The sequence below is a fragment of the Eretmochelys imbricata genome, chromosome 1 (genome assembly GCF_965152235.1).
Source record: "Eretmochelys imbricata isolate rEreImb1 chromosome 1, rEreImb1.hap1, whole genome shotgun sequence".
Classification (NCBI taxonomy): Eukaryota; Metazoa; Chordata; order Testudines; family Cheloniidae; genus Eretmochelys; species Eretmochelys imbricata.
In genome coordinates, this window is record NC_135572.1 from 191,643,835 (window position 1) to 191,666,881 (window position 23,047).

Sequence of the window (23,047 nt, forward strand, 5' to 3'; positions counted from 1 at the left end):
TCCACAGGAATTTAAGTGCACTGACAAGTTTAAGAATAGTGATTGTGACATTCCGTTGTGGGGGGGTAGGGAGAGCAAACCCTGACCTGTTATTTGTCCATGACACTTTTAGTTAATGGTGTTTTTTATTTTATAACCTAATTAAATTTGAGTGATGAAGCATTAATGTTATGGGACACATACAACTATATAGATTGTTTTAGCCTAGTTTGTTAGCTGTCAACATGCAGCACTAAACAATCTGATATCACAGCCTGTGTGTTCCAGGAAATGGGGCAGGAGGCAGAGACAGAAAGAGAGAGAGAGCGTGAGTGTGTGCGATTATTGGAGAAGAGATGGCTCCAGACAAAAAGTATAATATGAACTTCCAAGCATCAAAGGCCCCATTGTGACTGTCATTAGGAAGCAGTTCTAATTTCCAGGTAGTGCAAGGGAACTCTACTGTGGGAAAAGGTAATTTAATTTTTACTTGGGATACTACTACCTACTACACCAAACCACTGTCTTGCGAAGATGGTAATGTCACTGCTATGTGCAAAAGGGTACACAAAGAGAAAAGCCATTCAGCCATAAACTAAAATAACCTTAAATGGCAATTTACTACACAATATAAATACAAGATACCATATTCTTTATAGTGCTGTGTAGGGGCCTTCATTTGTAGATGAAGCTGTTTAAAAACAGACTATGCACTTATTCTCAGAATGGACTAAGTGCATGAGAAACTGAAACTGTTTATGAATTGTGGCTTCAAAAAACACGTTCTTTTCTGCCAGAATCTTAAACACTTGAGTAATTAGCTTTAAGATGGGTTTCAGAGTAACAGCCGTGTTAGTCTGTATTCGCAAAAAGAAAAGGAGTACTTGTGGCACCTTAGAGACTAACCAATTTATTTGAGCATAAGCTTTCGTGAGCTACAGCTCACTTCACTGATGAAGTGAGCTGTAGCTCACAAAAGCTTATGCTCAAATAAATTGGTTAGTCTCTAAGGTGCCACAAGTACTCCTTTTCTTTTAGCTTTAAGATGTTACAAGCATGTCCAAAACAGGCCTAAGACCAGGCAAGATCTTGTATCTTTATAAATCACTATTTGGTGATTGTAAAATAAGGCCCTGATCTAAAGACTATTGAGATCAATGGAAAGACTCCCATTCTCTTCAATAGGCTTTGTATCAAGCCCTAAGAGAGCACAACTAAATGCTTCACTCTTGTCAGCTGGCTTCCATGCATTAAGACATTACACAGAACATATTCTTTAAGCACAGTGAAATTTGTAAATGACAGCACACTTAGTAGGCTTTCCTGTCTTCAGAAACTGCTCCAAAATCTCTTTCAATAAATTGAACCTAATTCAAATGGAAGTTTATTAGCAGACCAATTTTGTCAAGCAAACTGTTTTTGTTGGTCAAGATAGGATTCACTGATTTTGTTTTTTGCTTAGGAAAAATGTTATTTAGATTTCACCAGTGGTTAATAATAAGGCAGTTGAAGCTATGCTTCGCATTTCAGTAATGCACAGCTTAATCAATGTAGTATTATGAATCATATGTATCATTTGAGAACAGCCAACACTATTTTGTTCATTACTAATCTGACCCTGGAGGAAAGAGGTTGAAACAAAGATTAATTAGTGGGGAGAACTCTTCTCCACAAAAAAAAAAAAAAAAATCTCTCCTCCCAATTGCATTTCAGTTTATTAGTTTCCTTTTTATTTAATCTGAAAAATATCAGTTGTCTTTGGGATTCACTTAGTAAAACAGGAAATTATAAGTCTTCAGTAACTTACAATGTCCGTTACCAAAATGCAGCCTCTTCTCATCAGCACCATGTTTAGATTTGTTATAGCCACAGAATCTACAAGCAACAGAGAAAAAATGAAGAAACATATACAAGTTTATATGCTAATTGCATATGGAAACAGAATAAAATGGTTTCCCTAAACAATTAAATGGCTGTTTGAAAGCTTAATGATATTTACATTCTCTGTACCCTACAGAGGCAAGCTATGTTCTCAGGGAATTCAAGGAAATTGACTAACGAGAGGATTTGTTGATTTTTGGCCCCTACAATTTAGTTCTACAATTGCCTAAGAATGTGTCTGTAGCATTTTTTAACAACTACTATATGATTGGTGCTGCTGTTGTTAGCAGGCTCATTACAGAGTATGCAACAGTGCTCTGAGCTGGTAGGCTGCACACGAGGGGAAGATGAAGTCCAACTATTTTAATGCCTGACAGCATTTGATTGACTCTGCTCATCAAGTCCCCATGGCAGATGATGGAAAATGGAAATAGGTGTAAATGTGTAAGACAGATGATGAACTAACCTCCCAATCAGGATGTACACCACGACTGTGAGGAGAATAATTGCTACTGCAGCTGAAATGGCAATCATTACAACCTGGCTATTTTCGCTGGAGATGGAGAATGCTGGAAAGTTAAAAAATAATGCAAATAAAATAAAACAAAATGGCATTAAACACATTACAGCATACAAACCCTGGGCAGCTAATAAATTAGGTAACCACTGCTTTGTTCTGAGCTTTGAAAACATCTTCCTGCCCTATTCTTAAGTAATTCTTCATTATATACAAACATATGGAGAGACAGGGAAAGTTTCCCCTCATTGCCTTGCCAGTTTGCAAAGGTTTTTGCTGATAATAATTATTGTTGTTATTGTTATGGAAGCTGCCATGGCTAATATCTATGATTGTCATTCCCGAGGAAGGATGACATTTTTAGGGAAGAAGTCCAAGCAAGTCAATATCTATCATTATTATTCACACTTCTATAAGATATTGTAGCTGAGGATCTCAAAGGGCTTTGGTGAGCTAAGCCCCATAATATCCTTGTGAGGCAAGGGATTATTATCCTAATTTTACATTTGGGAAGAAACCGGATGGGAAAAATGCTCTTCAGAATTGGGGCAACAAGTTTGTGGGCTGTTGAGCAGAGGGAAATGGAGAAAAGGAGCTCCAAGATGGTAAGAATCTATAAATGAATTCAGGGAAGCAACTCACTATGAGGTTCAATGGGGAAGAACTCCTCAGTGATGGCTCAGTCTCCACATGGAAAGAAGTCACTATGCATTATGGGTATGACCTACCTCATGTTCCACAGATTAGAGACACACAACAGGGCTTGTGTGGCCTTGGTAGCCTAGTAATTGTGATCAAACTTTGGGAAGATTTCATATCTACCTATATAAAATGTACAGCTATTTATAGTTGTGGCCTGTAATCTTTTCTCCAAAGGTATTGGTCAGCTTCCTTCTATTTATCTTACAGTGGCATCTTCAAAGTGTATATATTTTAATCATGTTAAAAACAACCTAAAATGAACAGAAGTGATCTTTTCCCCCTTATCATTGCTACCATTAATGACTTTTCCTAGGTACTCCTGGTTTGTCCGTTATTCTAAAAGCTGAAAGTCACCACAATAATCATTTGAAACTAAGTGATTTTAAAACAAGGAGCTCAGTTATTTCCCAGAATAAGAGCTGGGTGAAAAAACAGCTCACATACCTCAAACATTCAAACATGTCAAGTGCAAGACCATTTGGCTTCTTGCTAAATTTCTGTGTTTATTTTTAGGACATTGTCGTCTCTGAACAGAATGCTTCTTAAACCTCAGACTCTCAATCCTTATTACAAGTCCATAAGTAAAATTTACCACTACAGTATCTGTGGTATAATCTTGTGTTATGCCTTTGGAATCCTCCCCCCACAACACACACCTTCAAATTCATAGGTATGGCAAATTAATCATGGCTGAACGCTGGATAGGATTATATTTAGAGAGCTGAAATTTTCCCCCCAAAATTTCATGCATACTGTAGCGGGGAAGTCTCTGGCCCAGATGTTCAAACCTGGAAGCCAAAGCGTAGGCACCTACATCCATATTTAGGCACCAAAATAAACAATCTAACTTTTAGAGTTAGCGGGCACCTGCAGCTCCTAGTAGAGAAAATGTCAGCTTTAATATCTAGGGTGAACAAAGGCAGTGATAGAGCTAAAATTTGGATGGGTAGCTCTAACAAATGTCTTTTGAAAGTCACTATAAAACACAGAGAGAATAGAGGCCCCAGTTTAACAGAGCACTCGAGCACATGCTTAACTTCTCTAGTGCCCCAACTACAAATAAAGGGCTCATACCTGCAAATGTTTACTTATTTCAGTAGTCCTTACATTAACTGTGCCAATGACTTCAGTCAGGATACTTATGTGAGTAAAAGTGTGCGGGATACAACCCCACAAGAGAAGAGTTAATTCATTAAATTGGATTATGTTATTACATTACTGTAAAAACAATTTAATTTCTCTTGGAACTTCTTACACTGGATGTTTGTTTTATGCTCAGAGGGTGTAATTTGCCCCTGTGCACAGGACCAGTATAAGGTCTGTGCAACTTTGCTCCCATGTATATTGTGCATTGATTGGTCTGGAATAGGTACTCTGCACTCTGCAGGAAGGGTGACCATTCTGAAAGCATTTTCATTCCATTCACCGACTGAAATTTTATTTTGCAAAACTTTCAGCTGGATTTTTTTTAATAAGCTTTTTTTTGGGGGGGGGGGAGGAGCGGGGGTTTAACTATTTGAAATTCATCATTTCTGAAAAAAATCCACCCTGTTAGTAAGCTGACTAGTCAAAACTTGCAAGGCAAAACACCCTGGAAAATAATCAGTGGAAAATGGCCATATTGCCTGAAAGGGCCACATAACAGATGACAAATGACAAACAAAAACTGACAACTGGGCTAAGGAAAACCAAGCTAAACTTTTCTTCTGAAGTTACTGTAAAAAAAAAAAGGAACAGTTTTTTTAAAAAAAGAAAAGAAAATCATTTGGCAAAAAGTTTCATGTTCAAATAAAGCCCATTTATTACTTTTCCCCTACACCCATCTCTAGCTGTGCAGATCAAAGTGTTTTTCCAAGCAAAAATGAAGGGGTATTCGCAGTTCAATTTTCAAACATGGAAGAGTGCTGCACTGAAATAGAGCATTCTAAGTCCCCGAATAGATAATTTTGCTCATGCAAAGAGTCTCATTGTGACTCACTGCAGACTATTCATGTGTGCAAAGGTAAACTGGTATTACTCATGTGACCAAAGTTATGCATGTGCATAAATGTTTGCTTGACTGGGGCCTAAGTATCTAAGGTCTCGATTCGGCATTGACTTCAATGGAATAACTTGTTTTTAATGTAAGATATATACTTAGTACTCTGCTGAATCAGCATCTAAACGTACATCTTGTGTGCCTACATACTGATCTAAGGCCAAGTCTACACTATAAACTTACATCAGTATAACTATGTTGTTTAGGGGTGTGAAAAATCCACCCCCCGAGTGAACCAGTGATACCAACCTAACCCACCGTGTAGACAGTGCTATGTCGACGGGAGGGGTTCTCCCTTCAACATAGCTACTGACTCTCAGCCTTAATTTACACTACAAAGTGAGGTCGATGTAAGCTGCCTTACATCGACCTAACACTGCAATTGTCTACATGAAAATGTAGCTCCCACCAATGTAACTTGTCCACTGCACCGACTTAATTCCACCTGCATGAGAGTCACGGCACTTAAGTCGATGCAGTTAGGTCAATGCAGCGTCAGTGCCTTTCAGAATCCATCCCACAATGCCCCCACTAAGAGTTAAATCAGTGCAAGTGCTCCTGGCGAGGACGTGTACCGCCAGCACAAGAAGCGTAATGTGGACATGCAAAAGCAATTAAATTACTGCAGTGGCTGTATGTTGCCTTAACTTAGATCAACTTAATTTTGCAGCATAGACTTTCCCTCCTGGAGGTGGATTAACTACACCAACAGAAGAAACGCTGCCATCGGCATAGTAGCACCACTACAGCGTTTTACGTGTAGACCAGCCCTTAGAATTGAAATGTAATATTTGGTCAGGTTACTGACCCTCTATTTGAAAACTGGGCCCAAAGTTTCCTTAGAGGAGAAACATCAGGAAAGGTACACTGGACACCATAACTTTCAGGGTTTCTTTTAAAAACATCTCAAAGTCTTTAAAATTGCTCTTTCTAACTTCAGATAGGACCAGCTCTTTCAGTGCTAATGGAACAAATAAAATAATCACTCAACGTTGTACTTCTATGGTAGCTCCATCTAAAATACTCAAAGTGTTTCATAAAGGCTAATGATTAAGCCTCTGTTGTAACAACCAGGCAAGGTACAAACAAACTTCAACAAGACTTTATTTTTAAAGTGGAAACCTCTTTACCAAGCTGCTGCTGCACCCTCGGTAACTCTCACTCAGCCTCCTCAACCCCGCCCCCTTCCTGTTTCCTGTCCTTTCAGACTCCCAACAGCCAGTGCTCCCAGTTCTAAACATCTAAACACCACAGCCTCATATTGCAACTGTCAGGTGGATAAGTATTGTCTCCACCTTATAAAAGAGAAAACTGAGTCACAGCATTAAATGACTTGCTTAAGGGTCACACAGAAATTTAGTGGCAGATATGGGAATAGAACCTCGATTGTCTAAATCCAGCCCCGGGGTTTAAGTGAAACACCATCCTTCCTCTCCTGATTATACTAAATTCACCTCATGGCTACTTAAGGCAAGCAGCTATGCTCCGCGGTGATGAGGAGAATTATGCACTGATTTATGGGAATAGAGGAAAAATGAGACCCTCATTCTCTTGGAGCACAGACTTTTTATAGTTCGCAGAGTGAGGCAACAAGCTTGGAATATTGTGACATTATTGTTACCGTATCAGACTTCCTTTCTCAGCAGGAGCTGCCATCGAGCATAGGATCATATTAATTCTGGAAACAGGAATAAGATAGGACAGGGAATGGAAGAAAATATCACCTGTGCTATTTTCAGTATACTCCTCACAGCATATTTCAATTTTAATGATAAACTATAAAATTATACAGTAATAGTGCCCAAAGAGACACATAATAAATAGTTACAAATCACATATGCTAAACCAAACTAGGGAGGGAACGAAGCTAGCCATTATTGGGCAGGAAAATACTTAAAGTCATTTGAAATAATACATACAATCTGGACTGGTTTCAAACTCAAACTTGCGGCTGTTTGTTCCGTATCCAGCTGCTGTCCGGGCTCGGATTTGGAAGACGTAGGTGGTATCAGGTTTGAGGCCACTGATGGTAACGTTGGTGCCTCTCGCTCTCAGAATAGTATAACTTGTCTCTTGTTCCTGCTTTGGGGAAAAAAAACTGCTACATTAAAACACAACGTACTGCAAATCAATTAAAGCAACACCGTATTTACTACAATATTACCCGGATAGCATTGTCAGGTTTTTTCAGTACTAACAATTACGAACTAAGTAAACTTTGTGCAGCCATGCAATTTAAATCATCATGGATCTGCAGATGAGCAAGAATCTCAAATCATTAGGGATTCTTTTACCTGGTACTATATATTCTATTTATGAGACATTTTATTTAACATTTTGCTATCGCTTCGCCTATACTATTCACTTGTACTGTTACATGAAAATGACAATAAAAACGTTACTTAAAACCCATAAAACCTAGCAACTCCAACTGCACCAAATTAGAAGCCAATTTAAGCCCATTTAAAACCTTTAGTGCCTTGCAGCCCTATAGCTTTGGCTCAGCTTTTACTGCTATATGTTTTACAAGTCATTTTTTACCTTTATAGCAATAAGAATACTACTAAGGAACTTTACCTTAGTTTTACACACAGGTTAATAAGAACTATATGGCACTTAAATTCTGGGCCTGATCTTGCAGTCCTCTCTCATGCCAAAACACTCTAAAGGCAGTGGAGGCTTTGCCTGAGTGAATTCTGGGCTGTAAGAATCAGAGAGGTAAGATGTATCCACTCTTTTTCCTCTTTGCCAAAGAATAATGTGTAATATCCATATCTAGCTATCTATATGTGCGTATATATACATTTGTGTGTATACATACACATATACACACACAAAAAGCACTGTGTCAGAAACCCCCCCCCCACTAATCTCTATATTAGTGTTTTATTTATTTATTTTTATGACAGAGTGTTTTGTATGTAGAAATTGACAACTTAGTGAGTTTGGGCACATTTTATACCTTGCAAAAAGTTAATTCTGCTAAGAAAATGACTCAGACCCACCTGTAACCATATAGTCCAATGATTTAAACACTTGCTGCTTTATATTGTTTGTAGTTCTAAGGCTGTGCTGTGCTAAAACAGTGTTTTTGGCTTCCTAAAAATGACAGCTGGTTCCCACCTTAGGAAAAGCCTGGACAGAAGCCATACATATGGGAAGCTGTGAGGAACTCAACTGCTTTCGATCACAGAGATTCATGTGAACTTCCTTTTTAGTTTGTTTCAAAAGTTGCTTTATTGCTTGGAAGACTTCAAACTCAAAGCAAAACTCTGCTGGGTTCACTGAGTTTTGCCAGCTGAACTGAATTTCAGGTGCGTGTTGAGAGTAGGCATACTCACCTAGCTTTGCATTTCCTGTAAAGTTCACAGAGCATCAACATGAGTTTGGAAGGTACTATATATACCCATGAAAGTACTAAATTGAGTACTGAAGTATCAATACTGAGCTTGGAAACTACCCTACATACTCTCAGGGCCAAGGCATATTTATTTTACTCACGTGAATACTTCTATTAACTAGGGTTGCCGTAGAGCATATTTACACGACTTTGTAAACCCAGGTCTGTGAGACCCGAGCTTGTGGTCCTGCCGTTTCCAAGCCTGTGCTTGAGCGTCCATACCACATTTGAAACCTGGTTTTATATTTGCTGGGCCCAGGTCTCAGAGTTGTACAAATGTCCATATTGCATTACGCAGACCTATCTCAGGTCTGCGGCTTGAGCTGCGTCCACACTGCAAAATGTCAGGGCTTGGACCCAAGTCACAGCGGGACATGGCCTCTGATCCACCCTCCACCCCCTACTCCCCTAGGACCTGAGTCAAACTGATTTGTGTGGACTGAAGGGGGCTTGGTTTCAAACGCAAGTGTGAGCCCAAGCTTAATGTGAAGTGTAGACACACCTTAAAGACTCAAATCCCAATTCACAAAAGTACCGAAGCATGAACCAAACATTAAGCATGTGAGTGATCTCATTGACATCAATAAGACTACTCACATAAAGTACCTTCCAGAATCAGGGTCTTAAACAGGACTCATTGTGAGTGAAAATTGGATTAGATTTATCCCTGAAAAATTATCTACAAAAGCCTCTCTCATGGTCCACTTGCTTTCAGACTAAGAATGAAAAAGAAATCTGTAATTCATTTTATCTGGAACTTCTGCCCCTCTTAACAAAATAAAGCTTTTAATTCAATGTTTAAATATACAGACAAAAAAATCAAATACCATATGATATGTGTATATCTAGTTTGAATGGATAGTCAGTTTGATATGATTTTAGGTTATTTTAATGCAATGCAAACATATCCTTATGCATCCATGCACCTTAGAAGAGAACACATTGTCATGGCTGTAGCCATTAATACCACCCAATGTTACTCAGTAAATAAATGTTCAAAACTGTGATATGGTGGATATTATAGTATCTTAGTTTATGGTAAACTGCACATGACATATGTTTTATATGTCAATTTTTATGTTAATCGTAATCAAATCAGCATTACACCACACACAAGCCTTAGTTTATCTTCCATGTGGGAGGAAGTAGAACTTCAGAGATATTGCACTCTATTCACCACAAGCAGCAAGAATATACAAAAAGAAAAGAGAGTCTTTGCCAGGCAGAACTTCAACCAAACACTCAGTATGTTGATGAATTAAAAACTTGACCCGCAAAGTGTATTCTACATAACCATTTCCTCATAGTATACCTGATACCATCTTTAATGGTGAGAAAATCCTGCTGCTGTTAGTATTTCATGTGCAATGAAAATTGTGCAATTTTAATCTATATTTTATTGACGGTACTTCAGCTAAGTTTAACATTTTTAGTGGCAACATTTGTGAGAGTGAAGACTATGTTCTTTTTTCATATGCATAGTCTTTATACTGTATTAGAAGGAATTCTTATGTAACTGTTGTGGGTAGCACACATAAGGAACAAAGAAGTTGAAACCTCTTCAAAAGCAATATATAAGTGCAATAATATTTCCTCTTAATCTAGAATCTAAACTGTACACTAATATTACAACACTCAGAAAATTCACATCGCATACCTGACCTAGCCCCAAAAATGAGGGAGCTGGAATTTGAATGTGACTTAAATCCGACTGTATATAGCTTGCTCTCTACCCTCAAGATCACAAACAGCTTTCTTGTTCTTTATCTTTTCTTTTTTAAAATTAATCTGCTGCACAAATGGCAATATCACTGTTGGGGGCACATCTATCTTAATCTAGTGAAACTGCTATTAAAACCTAGTTGCCATATATATCAATGGTACTTCTGGGTACATTCTCAAAACAGTTTGTGCAAGTCATTATGACCAGCCATTGTGTAACATATACATATGTTTACCCATGTGGAAAAAGTTGCAAATTTTCTCCCCAAATAATTTTAATAACCAGACAGTTGGTTTGGAAGATATCAATATATGCTCAGGTTCTATATATTTGTACATCAAAATAGGGCACCCTTAAGACCTAGAGTGGCAAACTTTTAATAAAAGTGAGTAGACATATTGACTCAGAAGATCTATTTGCATGAATGAGTAATTGTGAAAGTAAGGATTTGCAGGATTGGACCTTTAGGCCACAATTCAGCAAAGAATTTAAGCATGTGCTTAACATTAAGCACATGTATCTTTCCACTGACTACAATGGGACTACTCACATGTTTAAAGTCAAGCACATGCTTAAGTGCTTTGCGGAACTGGGGCTTCATTTTGTACTCCTCCCGTAGCTGTGTTCGTTTTACAATGTCAATAATGGGGGAAAGTGGTAAAAATTCACTTGTGTAGGCAGCTTGCCAAAAGCTAAGTATTTGTAGAGACAAGCCCTTTGTTTAATTCACTTGAATTAAACTAATTCAGAATAAGGTATTCTTATTTTGGAATAAGAGTGACCACACATGAAGTTAATCAGGAAGAGTTATTCAGATTTAAATCTACACCCTTCTTTATTCCAGATAAATTTGCATGTGTGGACAAGCCCTGAGACTTCATTATCTTTACAAAATATACGAGGTATCGACAAACCACTTAAAATATAATACTATTGTCAAAATAAAGCGAAGTATATTTAGTGGTGCACTTCCCCAGTTTTATTTCCTTCTTTTGCATGCATTCATTTATTCCCTAATTAGCAAAATTCAGTCATTCACAATGGGTCTATCAGTCTTTACAGTGCATTACTGGAGTGATGTAAATTGTAAACAAGACACTAAACAGAGAAATCTAATCCCTCTCAATTCACTTTTGTGAAAATATTGTTTATGCTGCACTGAAACACCAGCTCATTAGTACATGCTTATTTGAAACATAATATATTTGAGTAAACACAACTGAGAAGAAAAAGGCTGCTTTACATTTCACCTGTTTTAATTTCTACACTAATTTTGGAGCATTCTGACATGAATTTGATGCACAACTCTACTTACCAACTTTTTTCAGATTCTCAGCATATTCTCCCTATTATTATTAAATTGAACAGTGTCAATATTTAGTTGCCACTGAGAGTGAGTGAATGGGTGCATCCTCCCAGCTTTCATGAAGGGAAGAAGAAATGATTTCATTACACACACCTCCCCTTCAATCCTTTCCTCCCACCTTTTCGTAGTACTTGACCTCGTAGTCCAAGATGATGCCGTTAGGCTGCTCGGGTTCTTGCCAAGACAGAGAGACACTATTTCGGGATGTCCGGTCTTTCCTAATTATTGTGATGGGGGACGGGGCTGTATGGAGAAGAAGGTAGGGGAGAGAGAAAAAGCAAATGGAGTTTATCACTGTTCTAATCCTTGGCAAGGAGGTATTGTTTCCATTTAAAAGACTCCTGAGTATAGGCCTGGCCCTGTATCAACACTCAGCAGCTGGATTATAGTCTTGGTACACATGTCTTGAAGCATACTGGCCTGAAGGAAAGTGAGCTGAGACTTTCTGTTACTGGTGGACTAGTGGCAAGACAGCAGATGTTTTCAATCTGCTACTATAATGTAAGCAATAAAATACATCTGATATATTTAAAAAAAACAAATAATGGTACTACCTATTTGTTATAATGTTGCAGCATTATTATTACCAGGCTCAGCAGTTCATTGATAACGTTTTCATATGCAAGGATACTACAGGACTGGAATACATTACATACAAGGAGTCTCATGGTATCCATAGTTAATAATAATCAGCAGCATATTGCAGAATACATCCTTTTTTATGAGAGTATTTGGTAAGGATTCCCCTGATGCAAATTGTTCCTACATACATCGCATTTCCTTTACAGTGTTCCTTTTAAAATAAAAAATCTAAAATGCAAAGTACATGTGATTTAACTTACACTGCCAGTAATTTTATTTCTGAGATACATTAATCACAAGTATGGATGACAAGCTATGGCATGCCACCCACTAACCCACCATCCAAAACCTGGAAGTACTAGAGGTCTGACAGTAAAAATCCTGATCTCATGAGATTTCCAACATAAAAAAATTCAATTAAGCTTCAGACCACCACTTTTTGGAATCTTTTCCAAACCAGCACTGAAATCCTGGAATCTTGAAATCTAAGGCAAAGCTTCCATTTACTTCACTGGATCCATTCTTTCAAAGATTGGCCATCATCAGTTAGGAGAGGTAACTCAGCAACTATGATATTTTTGCTGTTGGTAGATTTGTTAGTTTCAGGTTTCAGAGTAACAGCCTTGTTAGTCTGTATTCGCAAAAAGAAAAGGAGTACTTGTGGCACCTTAGAGACTAACCAATTTATTTGAGCATGAGCTTCCGATGAAGTGAGCTGTAGCTCACGAAAGCTCATGCTCAAATAAATTGGTTAGTCTCTAAGGTGCCACAAGTACTCCTTTTCTTTTTGTTAGTTTCAGCTATTATCCATTCCCAAGTATTAGCATAGTGCTGTTATGTTTGGATTTCCAGTGCTGCAGGAGAATTTCTAAATGCCAGACAGATTGTTCTCATAAAAATTAAATAAATAAATACATAAATAAATCAAACCCACATTTCTAATCATACTTGATTTTGCTAAATTCTTTAAAGGACTGGAACACTGAAAAAATATATCCATCTCAGACAAATGTATGTACTCTATATACTGTATTTTTATATTCAACCCCGTTCTTTGCAATATACTCCCTAACAACATTTGCATTTCAGAAATACTCTCTTTTCATTCAAATCTAAGTAAACCTTTATCTTGCAGTAGTTACGCTATTAATGAATCTAGAGTTCTGGGCGGGGGGTGGGGGGGGTCTAACTTAATTTTACTTACACTGACCAGATCTACAAGCTCATTGTGCTTGTTAAAAAGCATTAAGTGAGGTATATAGGGTTGGTTTGTAATGTGTATCCTTGAATAATTCCATACTTTCATAAGTATAGGCCACTGCTAGAGGCAAAGTATCAGCCTTTTGGACTGTTGTAGTATAGCAAGTGCTCTGTTAAGTCAACCCCTCCTGCTTGCTGCTTTTATGCCCTTGTAAGTCATTTTTATGCCCTTCTAATTCATGGTATTTGTCATTTTTGTTTTTCAATAGCATATACAACCCAGTACACCATCTGTAATGTTTTCCATTAACACTCAAAAAATATTAATAATTAATAAATGATTAACAGAAATGGTTTTTCTCTAATAAATTACATAAGATTTACTATAATGTTTTGTTGAGACAAACTTAAATAATCGTATGTACTTCACTGCTGTGTTAAGGCTTTCTTATAACAGTGTGTTAGTTATTTTAAACTTATTTATACATCTCAATGGATGTTACAAGTAACACATCTCACACCAGTTTATTAGAAAAGCGTTTGCTATGCATTTACCAATAGCAATTTATAAGTATACAGCTCTCTATCCTATGGATCTGGAAGAACCTTAGAAACTATATATACATAGCAGTTAACTGGTACATGCACTGGTACTTGTGTGGAATAGATGGGAGGCGAAATTTTGAATCACAGCAAAAATACAGTTAGACAAACTTCTTTGACAGGGTAACAGGCCTTGTGGATAAGGGGAAGGCAGTGGCTGTGGTGTATCTTGACTTTAATAAGGTTTTTGATACTGTCTCACATGACCTTCTCAAAAATAAACTAGGGAAATACAACCTAAATGGAGCTACTATAAGGTGGGTGCATAACTGGTTAGAAAATCGTTCCCAGAGAGTAGTTATCAGTGGTTCACAGTCAAGCTGGAAGGGCATAACGAGTGGGGTCCCACAGGGATCAGTTCTGGGTCCAGTTCTGTTCAATATCTTCACCAATGATTTAGATAATGGCATAGAGAGTACACCTATAGAGTTTGCGGACGATACCAAGCTGGGAAGGGTTGCAAATGCTTTGGAGGATAGGATTACAATTCAAAATGTTCTGGACAAACTGGAGAAATGGCCTGAAATAAATAGGATGAAATTCAATAAGGACAAATGCAAAGTACTCCATTTAGGAAGGAACAATCAGTTGCACACATACAAAATGGGAAATGACTGCCTAGGAAGGAGTACTGCAGAAAGGGATCTGGAGGTCATAGTGGACCACAAGCTAAATATGAGTCAACAGTGTAACACAGTTGCAAAAAAAGCAAACATCATTCTGGGATGTATCAGCAGGCATGTTGTAAGCCAGACATGAGAAGTAATTCTTCCGCTCTACTCTGTGCTGATAAGGCCTCAACGGGAGTATTGTGTCCAGTTCTGGACACCACATTTCAGGAAAGATGTGGACAAATTGGAGAAAGTCCAGAGAAGAGCAACAAAAATGATTAAAGATCTAGAAAACATGAAAAAAATGGGTTTGTTTAGTCTGGAGAAGAGAAGACTGAGAGGGGACATAACAGTTTTCAGTTACACAAAAGGTTGTTACAAGAAGGAGGGAGAAAAATTGTTCTTCTTAACCTCTGAAGATAGGACAAGCAATGGGCTTAAATTGCAGCAAGAGTGGTTTAGGTTGGACAAATTGCAAATTTTTAAGAGCACGTTGGGCAAACACCTGTCAGGGATGGTATCATAAATATAAAGGGAAGGGTAACCACCTTTCTGTCCACAGTGCTATAAAATCTCTCCTGGCCAGAAGCAAAACCCTTTCACCTGTAAAGGGTTAAGAAGCTAAGATAACCTCACTGGCACCTGACCAAAATGACCAATGAGGAGACAAGATACTTTCAAAGCTGGAGGAGGTGGAACAAAGGGTCTGTCTGTCTGTGTGATGCTTTTGCCAGGAACAGATCAGGAATGCAGCTCAGAACTCCTGTAAAAAGTTAGTAAGTAATCTAGCTAGAAATGCATTAGATTTCTTTTGTTTAATGGCTGATAAAATAGCTGTGCTGAATGGAATGTATATTCCTGTTTTTGTGTCTTTTTGTAACTTAAGGTTTTGCCTAGAGGGATTCTCTATGTTTTGAATCTGATTACCCTGTAAGGTATTTACCATCCTGATTTTTACAGAGGTGATTCTTTTACTTTTTCTTTAATTAAAATTCTTCTTTTAAGAACCTGATTGCTTTTTTATTGTTCTTAAGTTCCAAGGGTTTGGGTCTGTGTTCACCTGTACAAATTGGTGAGGATTTTTATCAAGCCTTCCCCAGGAAAGGGGTTGTACGGCTTGGGGGGATATTTTGGGGGGAAGACATCTCCAAGTGGGCTCTTTCCCTGTTCTTTGTTTAACACGCTTGGTGGTGGCAGTATAGGATTCAAGGACAAGGCAAAGTTTGTACCTTGAGGAAATTTTTAACCTAAGCTGGTAAGAATAAGCTTAGGGGGTCTTTCATGCAGGTCCCCACATCTGTACCCTAGAGTTCAGAGTGGGGAAGGAACCTTGACAGATGGTCTAGATAATTTAGTCCTGCCTTGAGTGCAGGGGCCTGGATTAGATGACCTCTTGAGGTCCCTTCCAGTTCTATGATTCTATGGATCTTTCATGTCCACACAAAGTACTGGTTTCATCTGGTTTCAGTCTACAGCATATTACTTAACTACAGCTGGTTATCCCAGGATCTTGAACCTAACTTGCCAGGAAAATCAGGAATTTCAAACCTGATGTTTAAACTACTAAGCTGCCCCCTCTAAAAGGGTTCCAAATGTTATTTCATTAAAAATATATATATTAACCTCCAGTTCCTACGGAAACAGCTTATCTAGTTTGGGGAAGGATTGTTTGTTTTTAAAGGATAAACTAAATTCTCCATGTTTTGGGGCAGAGAGAAGTTTAAAGAATAATACAGAGCAATTTACTTTCTAAAGAAATGTTCTGTCCATTTTCCATATAATCTCAGAATGGGGCTTCCAGTCTGTTCTTGGAAATAGGGGACAAGTTTAAACTTCTTAGGTCCTTATTCAGGCAGTCAAAGGTAATTGGCAGTATAAACTATTTTAAAAAAGAATGAGAACATCAGTCTTTAGGTCCTTCAAATAACTGTAAGAAGATAGAGCTTTAGGATTTCTCTCCAACCTGAACATTCTTAATAACTAGAATAACTTCAGACTGAAGAAAGATATGTCCTATCAGCAGGACCAGCGGAGAACTGCTTCAAACAAAAAAAAATCAATTTCTTAATATGCCATTTGGATTTTACTTTCTTCAAATGCTGCCAAAAACATGCAGTGCTAGAATGTTTTGAATATACTTTGTCAATGGGGGCATTTTGGGCTGATGTAAACACAGACAATTTTATCGGTACAGTTTGCTAAAACAGGCATTTTGTGAACGGATTGTGTAAACATTCATTTAACACAACTCAAAGGTAATCTAAATGAAAATGTTTTACTTAGGAAAATGTATACAGATTTCAAGGAAAGACTGTTGGAAAAATGTTTAGGTTAAGACTTGTAATAAACTTCCACTGAAAACCATGTTAAGACTGCCACGGGCATCATTGGGTGTTGGATAAAGCCCCATATATCAGTGTTCTAATGTTTGTATTGATGGTGTGATGTATCTATTATCAACCTTAACTTTCTCACAATGTAGGTTTTTTGTTTTTTGATAACAATCTTATTGCATATGTACATCATGAATGAGTACTGAAAGATTAATTTTCCTTCATGAGTAAGGAAGGATGTATATTTTCAATACACATGTGCAATGTATACATCCATAACATTATTTGTCTATATACTGTATGACTGGTTCTTGACCACTCTACGCAGTTAACATGCACAGACTCCCAACACTAGGGGAATTCAGACAAGATGCAAGTTTACTAGGGGAAATTTACTTTGTGCATTCAATATTGTTCGGTGGACTTTTGTAGCAACTGGGGACATGGATGTTGAAAAGGTAACAGATTGTATGGACTGCAGTGATCCAGGGAGCTTAAGCTCACAAGTGTAAAAACCTCTTCACTCACAACTGTTAAAAGTGCAAGCAAGTAACATGAAGGGTCTAGCAGAGAGGACAATAAAACTCTGCTGAAATTGATTTCCCAGAGAAACTGACCCCAACAGATCATTTGTTTTCCTCCAGTTTAATAGCAGCTGTATATAAATCTTCTTATTGACTTTTTTATTCCTTGGTTATTGTTTTCATATGTGACTGGTTTACAGATATATATACTGTAAGTTAAATTTCCATGTCCTATGAGAGGGAAAGTTCAGAATTAACTCCGGGAAGCCAGGTATATGCAACTGGTGAAATGTTTAAAGTCATCTTGTTTCTTGTTTAGTCCTGCTGGTCACAAATTACATTTTATTAAAAATCTCAAAGTTCTGTAGGATTTAGATCTAAAAAGGGTATGGGCCACTGTCTTCCAATGGCGATGCACCCACTTATATCAGGGCTTAAGTTGGTCCTGTATCTTTAAAGATAAAGCACTCCAAGTAAGTTCAGGTAGCATGGATGGAAAATTAGTGCTTTAGAGAGAATTTGTTCAGGAGTGGGTCTGAGGCACTGGGAGTGCACAAACTATTTAAGAATGTTCCCTGAACTATTTTAAAAGAGAGACTTTTTATTTATTGTGATCTGAAGACATTACCACCTAATCTTGACTTTATAGTCTGAATAAACCCCACCCCATTCCATATAGAGACTATGCCCCCTGTCTCTATAGGGAATCTCTATAGAGATTGACATGGAATGATATATTTTAAATATATTTAAGTTTTTACACTGAGGGTTTGGGTTGCTTGGGTAATGATATACTGAGCCTCCCTTCTCAGCGCCACTTGTTCACTTTCGTCCCAAATCTGTGGTGACAAAAAGACACCACCAACTGGCGACTGTTTTGCTGGTCTACGCAAAATGAGTTGGTGATCTTAGCCCAGTTCTCAGAGTACCAATATCCAAACAATAAAAAAAAAGAAAACCCACCACCCATCACTGTCACCCTTGCTAGAAGTCCCGCTGGAAAGTCCAAGGACTGAATGGACATGAAGAAAAAACTGCTTTTCCACATATACACCACACAGACATGTTCTTATCATAGAGCTATTTGAGGAAATGTGTGTCGTGCCAGTGCTATGTAGCTCAATAAAAGGCTTAAGTGTTTATCTCAATCCAGCATCTTTCACAAACAATTAATTCTCTCTCTCTCTCTCTCAACAACAACAACAGAACAAAAACATTTTTTTTTCCTTTCAACCAGACTTTACAGCAAGGAGAAACCAAGACAGGAATGGTTTTGTGACTGAGCTCTCACAATTTTGGCTTTATCCAACATCCCACTATCCACCAGCATTCTATTTGTTGGACAGTCAAATGTAATGGCAGTGGAGACACATCTGCATGTCTCAATAACGTCTATTAAAGTTCTCTTTTTCTGAACCATTGTATTTCTCTTTAGATTTGTGACTTCCCCCCTCCCAATCTCCTTCCCCTCACCCCCATCCCAGGTTGGTATCTAACAATGGTTTATTCTTTAACATTGCTTATAAAAAGCAGGAGTTGAAATATTTTTAATAGGGAACTTTCTTTGATTGCAATACAATGTACTCTCTTAATGAAGTGCAGTTAAACATGCTGCCATCATATATAATGTTTTGCTAGAACACGTAATTACAAGGTTAAACACATTCCAAAAAGGGTACAAACAGAACATTGTATCAGGTGGCTCATAAGGTTTGTAGAAGAGAAAGGAAATAGTTATATTTTAATGACATCTTTGGAAACCTGCTAAACCCTACACCTCCCTCCCCCAGATACAACCATCCCACTCTTGAATGTGTGCACAGACACAGTCCTTTGCCCTTTAATCTCCAGGATATGTAGTTAAACTAACATTGCACTTTTGTATGTGTTTTTCCACCTTTTGTTTAAGTTACTACAGACTCAATATATTTTTATGACGTGCACTGTGAAATGTCATCTGATTCTGTAGAGTCATTAAGCGATAGTCAAACCAAATGGAATTTACCCTTCTTGTCCTCCCTTTTCACCAGAGGACTGGAATTTGGGACTGTATCAAGCCCTAGGTCCAAGAGCATCATGTCAGGAGCTCTTACCCTGAATCTGGCTCAAATTTTTGGTGGGACACACTCAGACATATGAAAAGGGTAAGGGTTTCTGACAGAGGGCTGTCAGGAACTAACGGTTTACACTAAAAGAAAAAAATAAAGATCCAGTGGTAGGAGGAGGAAGAAGAGATGTTAGCAGGGGACATGTTAACTTTGGAAGACGTGGAATTCAAACCTGGATTATAAGGGGCTGATTTTGGTTGTATCCCAAACCAGGCTTTTTTCCTTAAAACCCTGTGACTTTGCTTGTTTTTCATTAAAGTCAGTCTCCACTCCTGAAAATAGGCACCTGGGAGGAAAGCTTTCTCTGGGAAGCCTTTGGCTATCAGAACTTGCCAGGTAAATCTGCAACTTCTGGGACAACGTGGAATAACAGGTTCTGTTTTGGACACGTGTGACACTCTACAACAATTTTAAACTTAAGCTGTTTATTTGAGACCTTTATTTGCACTGCATGGATGGCCTCTGCATAACGAAGAGGAATGCTCAAATGTATTCTGCAGATGAGAGGACTATAGCACTTGGCTGCAGACTCTGGGATGACAGCAGGCATTGCGCAAATGACAAAGAAAAGAGGGGAAGGCAAAGAATGGAAAGGGAAAAAAAGAAGCTCCAACAGGAACTGCACTAAAATACAGCTGGTTACTTTCACTCTTAAGCACAGAGGAAAGCCACATTCTGGGCAGCAGCTGTCACTGGACAAATGAGTATCAGGGGTAATTTCTCACCATAACAATTAATTTTTAAATTAAAAGCCAGCTTTATTAAGTTTCGCATTTTCACATCCTCACATCTCTCTCTCTCTCGCTCGCTGTGTGTTTTTGCTGTCTCTTTTTAAACACCTGCTGCACTACAGGCAAAATGTTTGACTTACTCATATGCTTAACATATGGGTGATAAATCACGGACACACCATGTCCATTTGAGAAGTATCAGGCTGCACAAGGCACTCACTTCAGAAACTAAAAATTATGGTGCCGTGGCATTCACAGTTGTTATTTCACAGAGGAGGGACACCTCCTGTATGCTTTCATAAGGTTTCCTCCTAAGGTACTCGTAACAACAATGTTATTCTTTCTATTCTCTGTATGAAATGGGAGGGGGCAAGAAGGAGGGAGAGGAAGCTTCTCAGCACTTCATATTTTCACTCAATATTTATAAGGCTATATCAATTAACCAACCAGTCTAGCTTCCCCTGCCCAACCCCACTGTCAGGTTACTTTATGCTTTCCTATAGTCTTGTGCCTCCTGGGGTGAGCTTTCAAGAAAGAGGGAATTATTTACCATGACTGCAACACCAACTGTCAGATGCTTATTAGGCTACTGCTCTTCAGGAAACTAAGATATCATCTCAGTTGGAAAAATCCCTCCAATTTCTTAGAAATGTCATTAAGAACTACTTGTGTGTGTGCCAGTGTCTTAAACAGAACTCCTGCCCTGAGAAAATGGGTGCTGTTGGATTAAGGATTTCTGAGAAAAACATCTTTTTTTGTTCTGAAGTCCTTTAACTGGTCTGCCAGCAAATGTCATCAGAACAGATTCAGTCTGGTTCCAGACTATTGGGGTACATAGTGAACCGAAGCAATCGAAAATAACGTCTCTAAAATAATCAAGATTTCATACCATTTTTATTTTCTTTCACTTTGCCTTTCCACGATTCTTTGTCATTTCATGGTTACACCAATACAGATGAATTCTCAGTTCTTACTTTAATACACATTATCTCTGAACAACACTATCCTTTCACAGAACAGTTGTCCACCAGCTTCAGCTTTAAATATCTAATCAGCATAAGCTGCTAAACTGCTTGCACTGGTAAACTCCACGTAAAAAAATGCAACCTGCTCTGTACTTAAATGCTTTCCGCTGAAAGCATTTCATAATAAACAAAAAGTGTCTTCCACTCTTCTAAGCACTTCCACGAGAGATGCTGGTGTCCAAACTAGACAACCCTACAGCCTTTCATTTTGATCCACCTCTACCACTGGCAGGTTGGAAACAGTTACTCAGTGTCAAAAGTCTACAGAATAAGTTTGGATTTCAGAACATGCCAGTCTACAAGAGTCTGATGAGGTGGTAGAGCTTTAGGGCTTGTCTACACCACCGCCAAAGTTGATGTAACTTACATTGCTCAGGGGTGTGAAAAAACCACCCCCTGAGTGACCTCAATTTACAGCACTCTGCTGCCGACATGGCTTCAGTTGCATCAACATAATTACTCCACCTCAACGACAGGCAGAAGCTATGTAGTGTGGTTGTGAAGACAATCCCTCAGACTCACATGAACAATAAGGCCTACAAACCAAACTCCATATAGGCTTTCCAACAAAAGAGGATTCACAGCTTTAAATCAATAATTGCAGTTTAATTGAGAAGGATTTTATTAAGTCCTGCATAATTTATGAATACAAAACTCCCCTTGGCTATCATGGGAGTTTTGAGCATACAAGGAATGTTGGATTTGGCCAGCAATTGATGGAAAGATGTTTGTAGTGTGGATCAAAGAAACAGGTAGTTTTAGAATGGTCTGTCTAACTGACCAGGCTTGCAAGCTGTCTAATAAAGACAAACTTCAAGAGGCAATGCAAGTTGTTAGCTTTTTTAAAAATTCAGAAGTACACCGATTGCCTCTCTCACTAGTCATTCACCCTGCAATGTTAGTGCTTTTGCACTGAAAGAAAAAATAGTAAGGGACTGTTATGTGTTTAGCCTGAGAGCAAATGTTTTCCTTGCCTTGATTTCTTTCTTTTTTATTATTTTAACACACTGAGCTGTTTACACAGAGAACCTCAGTGTCACGTGACCTCGCAATTAGAACCTTAAGAAACTCATACTAAAACATAAATGGATATGTGGATCAATGTTGCTGATGATTATCTATTGACATCCAATCTACCATTCCAAAACCTCCACTTAAAAGGTAGGGAGGGTGGGAGATGGTGGGCATCAGTCACAAGCTCCATATTGGAATTTTCTCAGAGATGAGCAGAGTTCAGACCCACGCTGTTGTTTGGCACATTGAAGAGATCAATGTCAGCCACAAAGTTCAAATCCCGGGCATAGCTTCCCAAAGGTTTGTGGGGGCTGGAATCAAAGGCTTGGATGGGGATCATCTCTATCCAGTAACAGTGGGAGCAAGAAGGATGCTCCTACACTTCCCTTTTTGCCTTGCTACAGGATGACTGTTTGAGTTAAAATGATCCTTCAGCAGCCCTGGGGCAGAACTGTAAAACACATTTGAAAAGCGTAAAATCCTTATTTATGCCAGGAATGTTTGAAACTCAAAAGATAAATGTCATTCAAAAAACAAGCATGTGCTAGGTATCCAATATGTAATGGGGCACAGCTGTAATAACAGTCACTGAACCACAGGCTCCCTACATCATGTCATTAGTTGACTTTTAATAAGTCTATCTTCTGGTCCTTTTTATAAGGGCCATTGGGAAAGAAAGAAATATATCATGCACCAAACATCTGTGGCTT

General features: G+C 38.3%; 1 protein-coding gene across 1 annotated transcript in view; it reads right to left on the minus strand.

Annotated features, from left to right (window-relative positions):
* EPHA3 (EPH receptor A3) overlaps nt 1-23,047 on the minus strand; it is a 297,851-nt gene that overhangs the window by 59,593 nt on the left and 215,211 nt on the right. The window contains exons 6-9 of the mRNA XM_077807293.1: nt 11,725-11,849; nt 7,037-7,199; nt 2,327-2,429; nt 1,787-1,854 (exon numbers count right to left, since the gene is read on the minus strand). Of these exons, the coding sequence (XP_077663419.1) occupies nt 1,787-1,854; nt 2,327-2,429; nt 7,037-7,199; nt 11,725-11,849 (459 nt within the window). The remainder of the gene's footprint in view (nt 1-1,786; nt 1,855-2,326; nt 2,430-7,036; nt 7,200-11,724; nt 11,850-23,047) is intronic.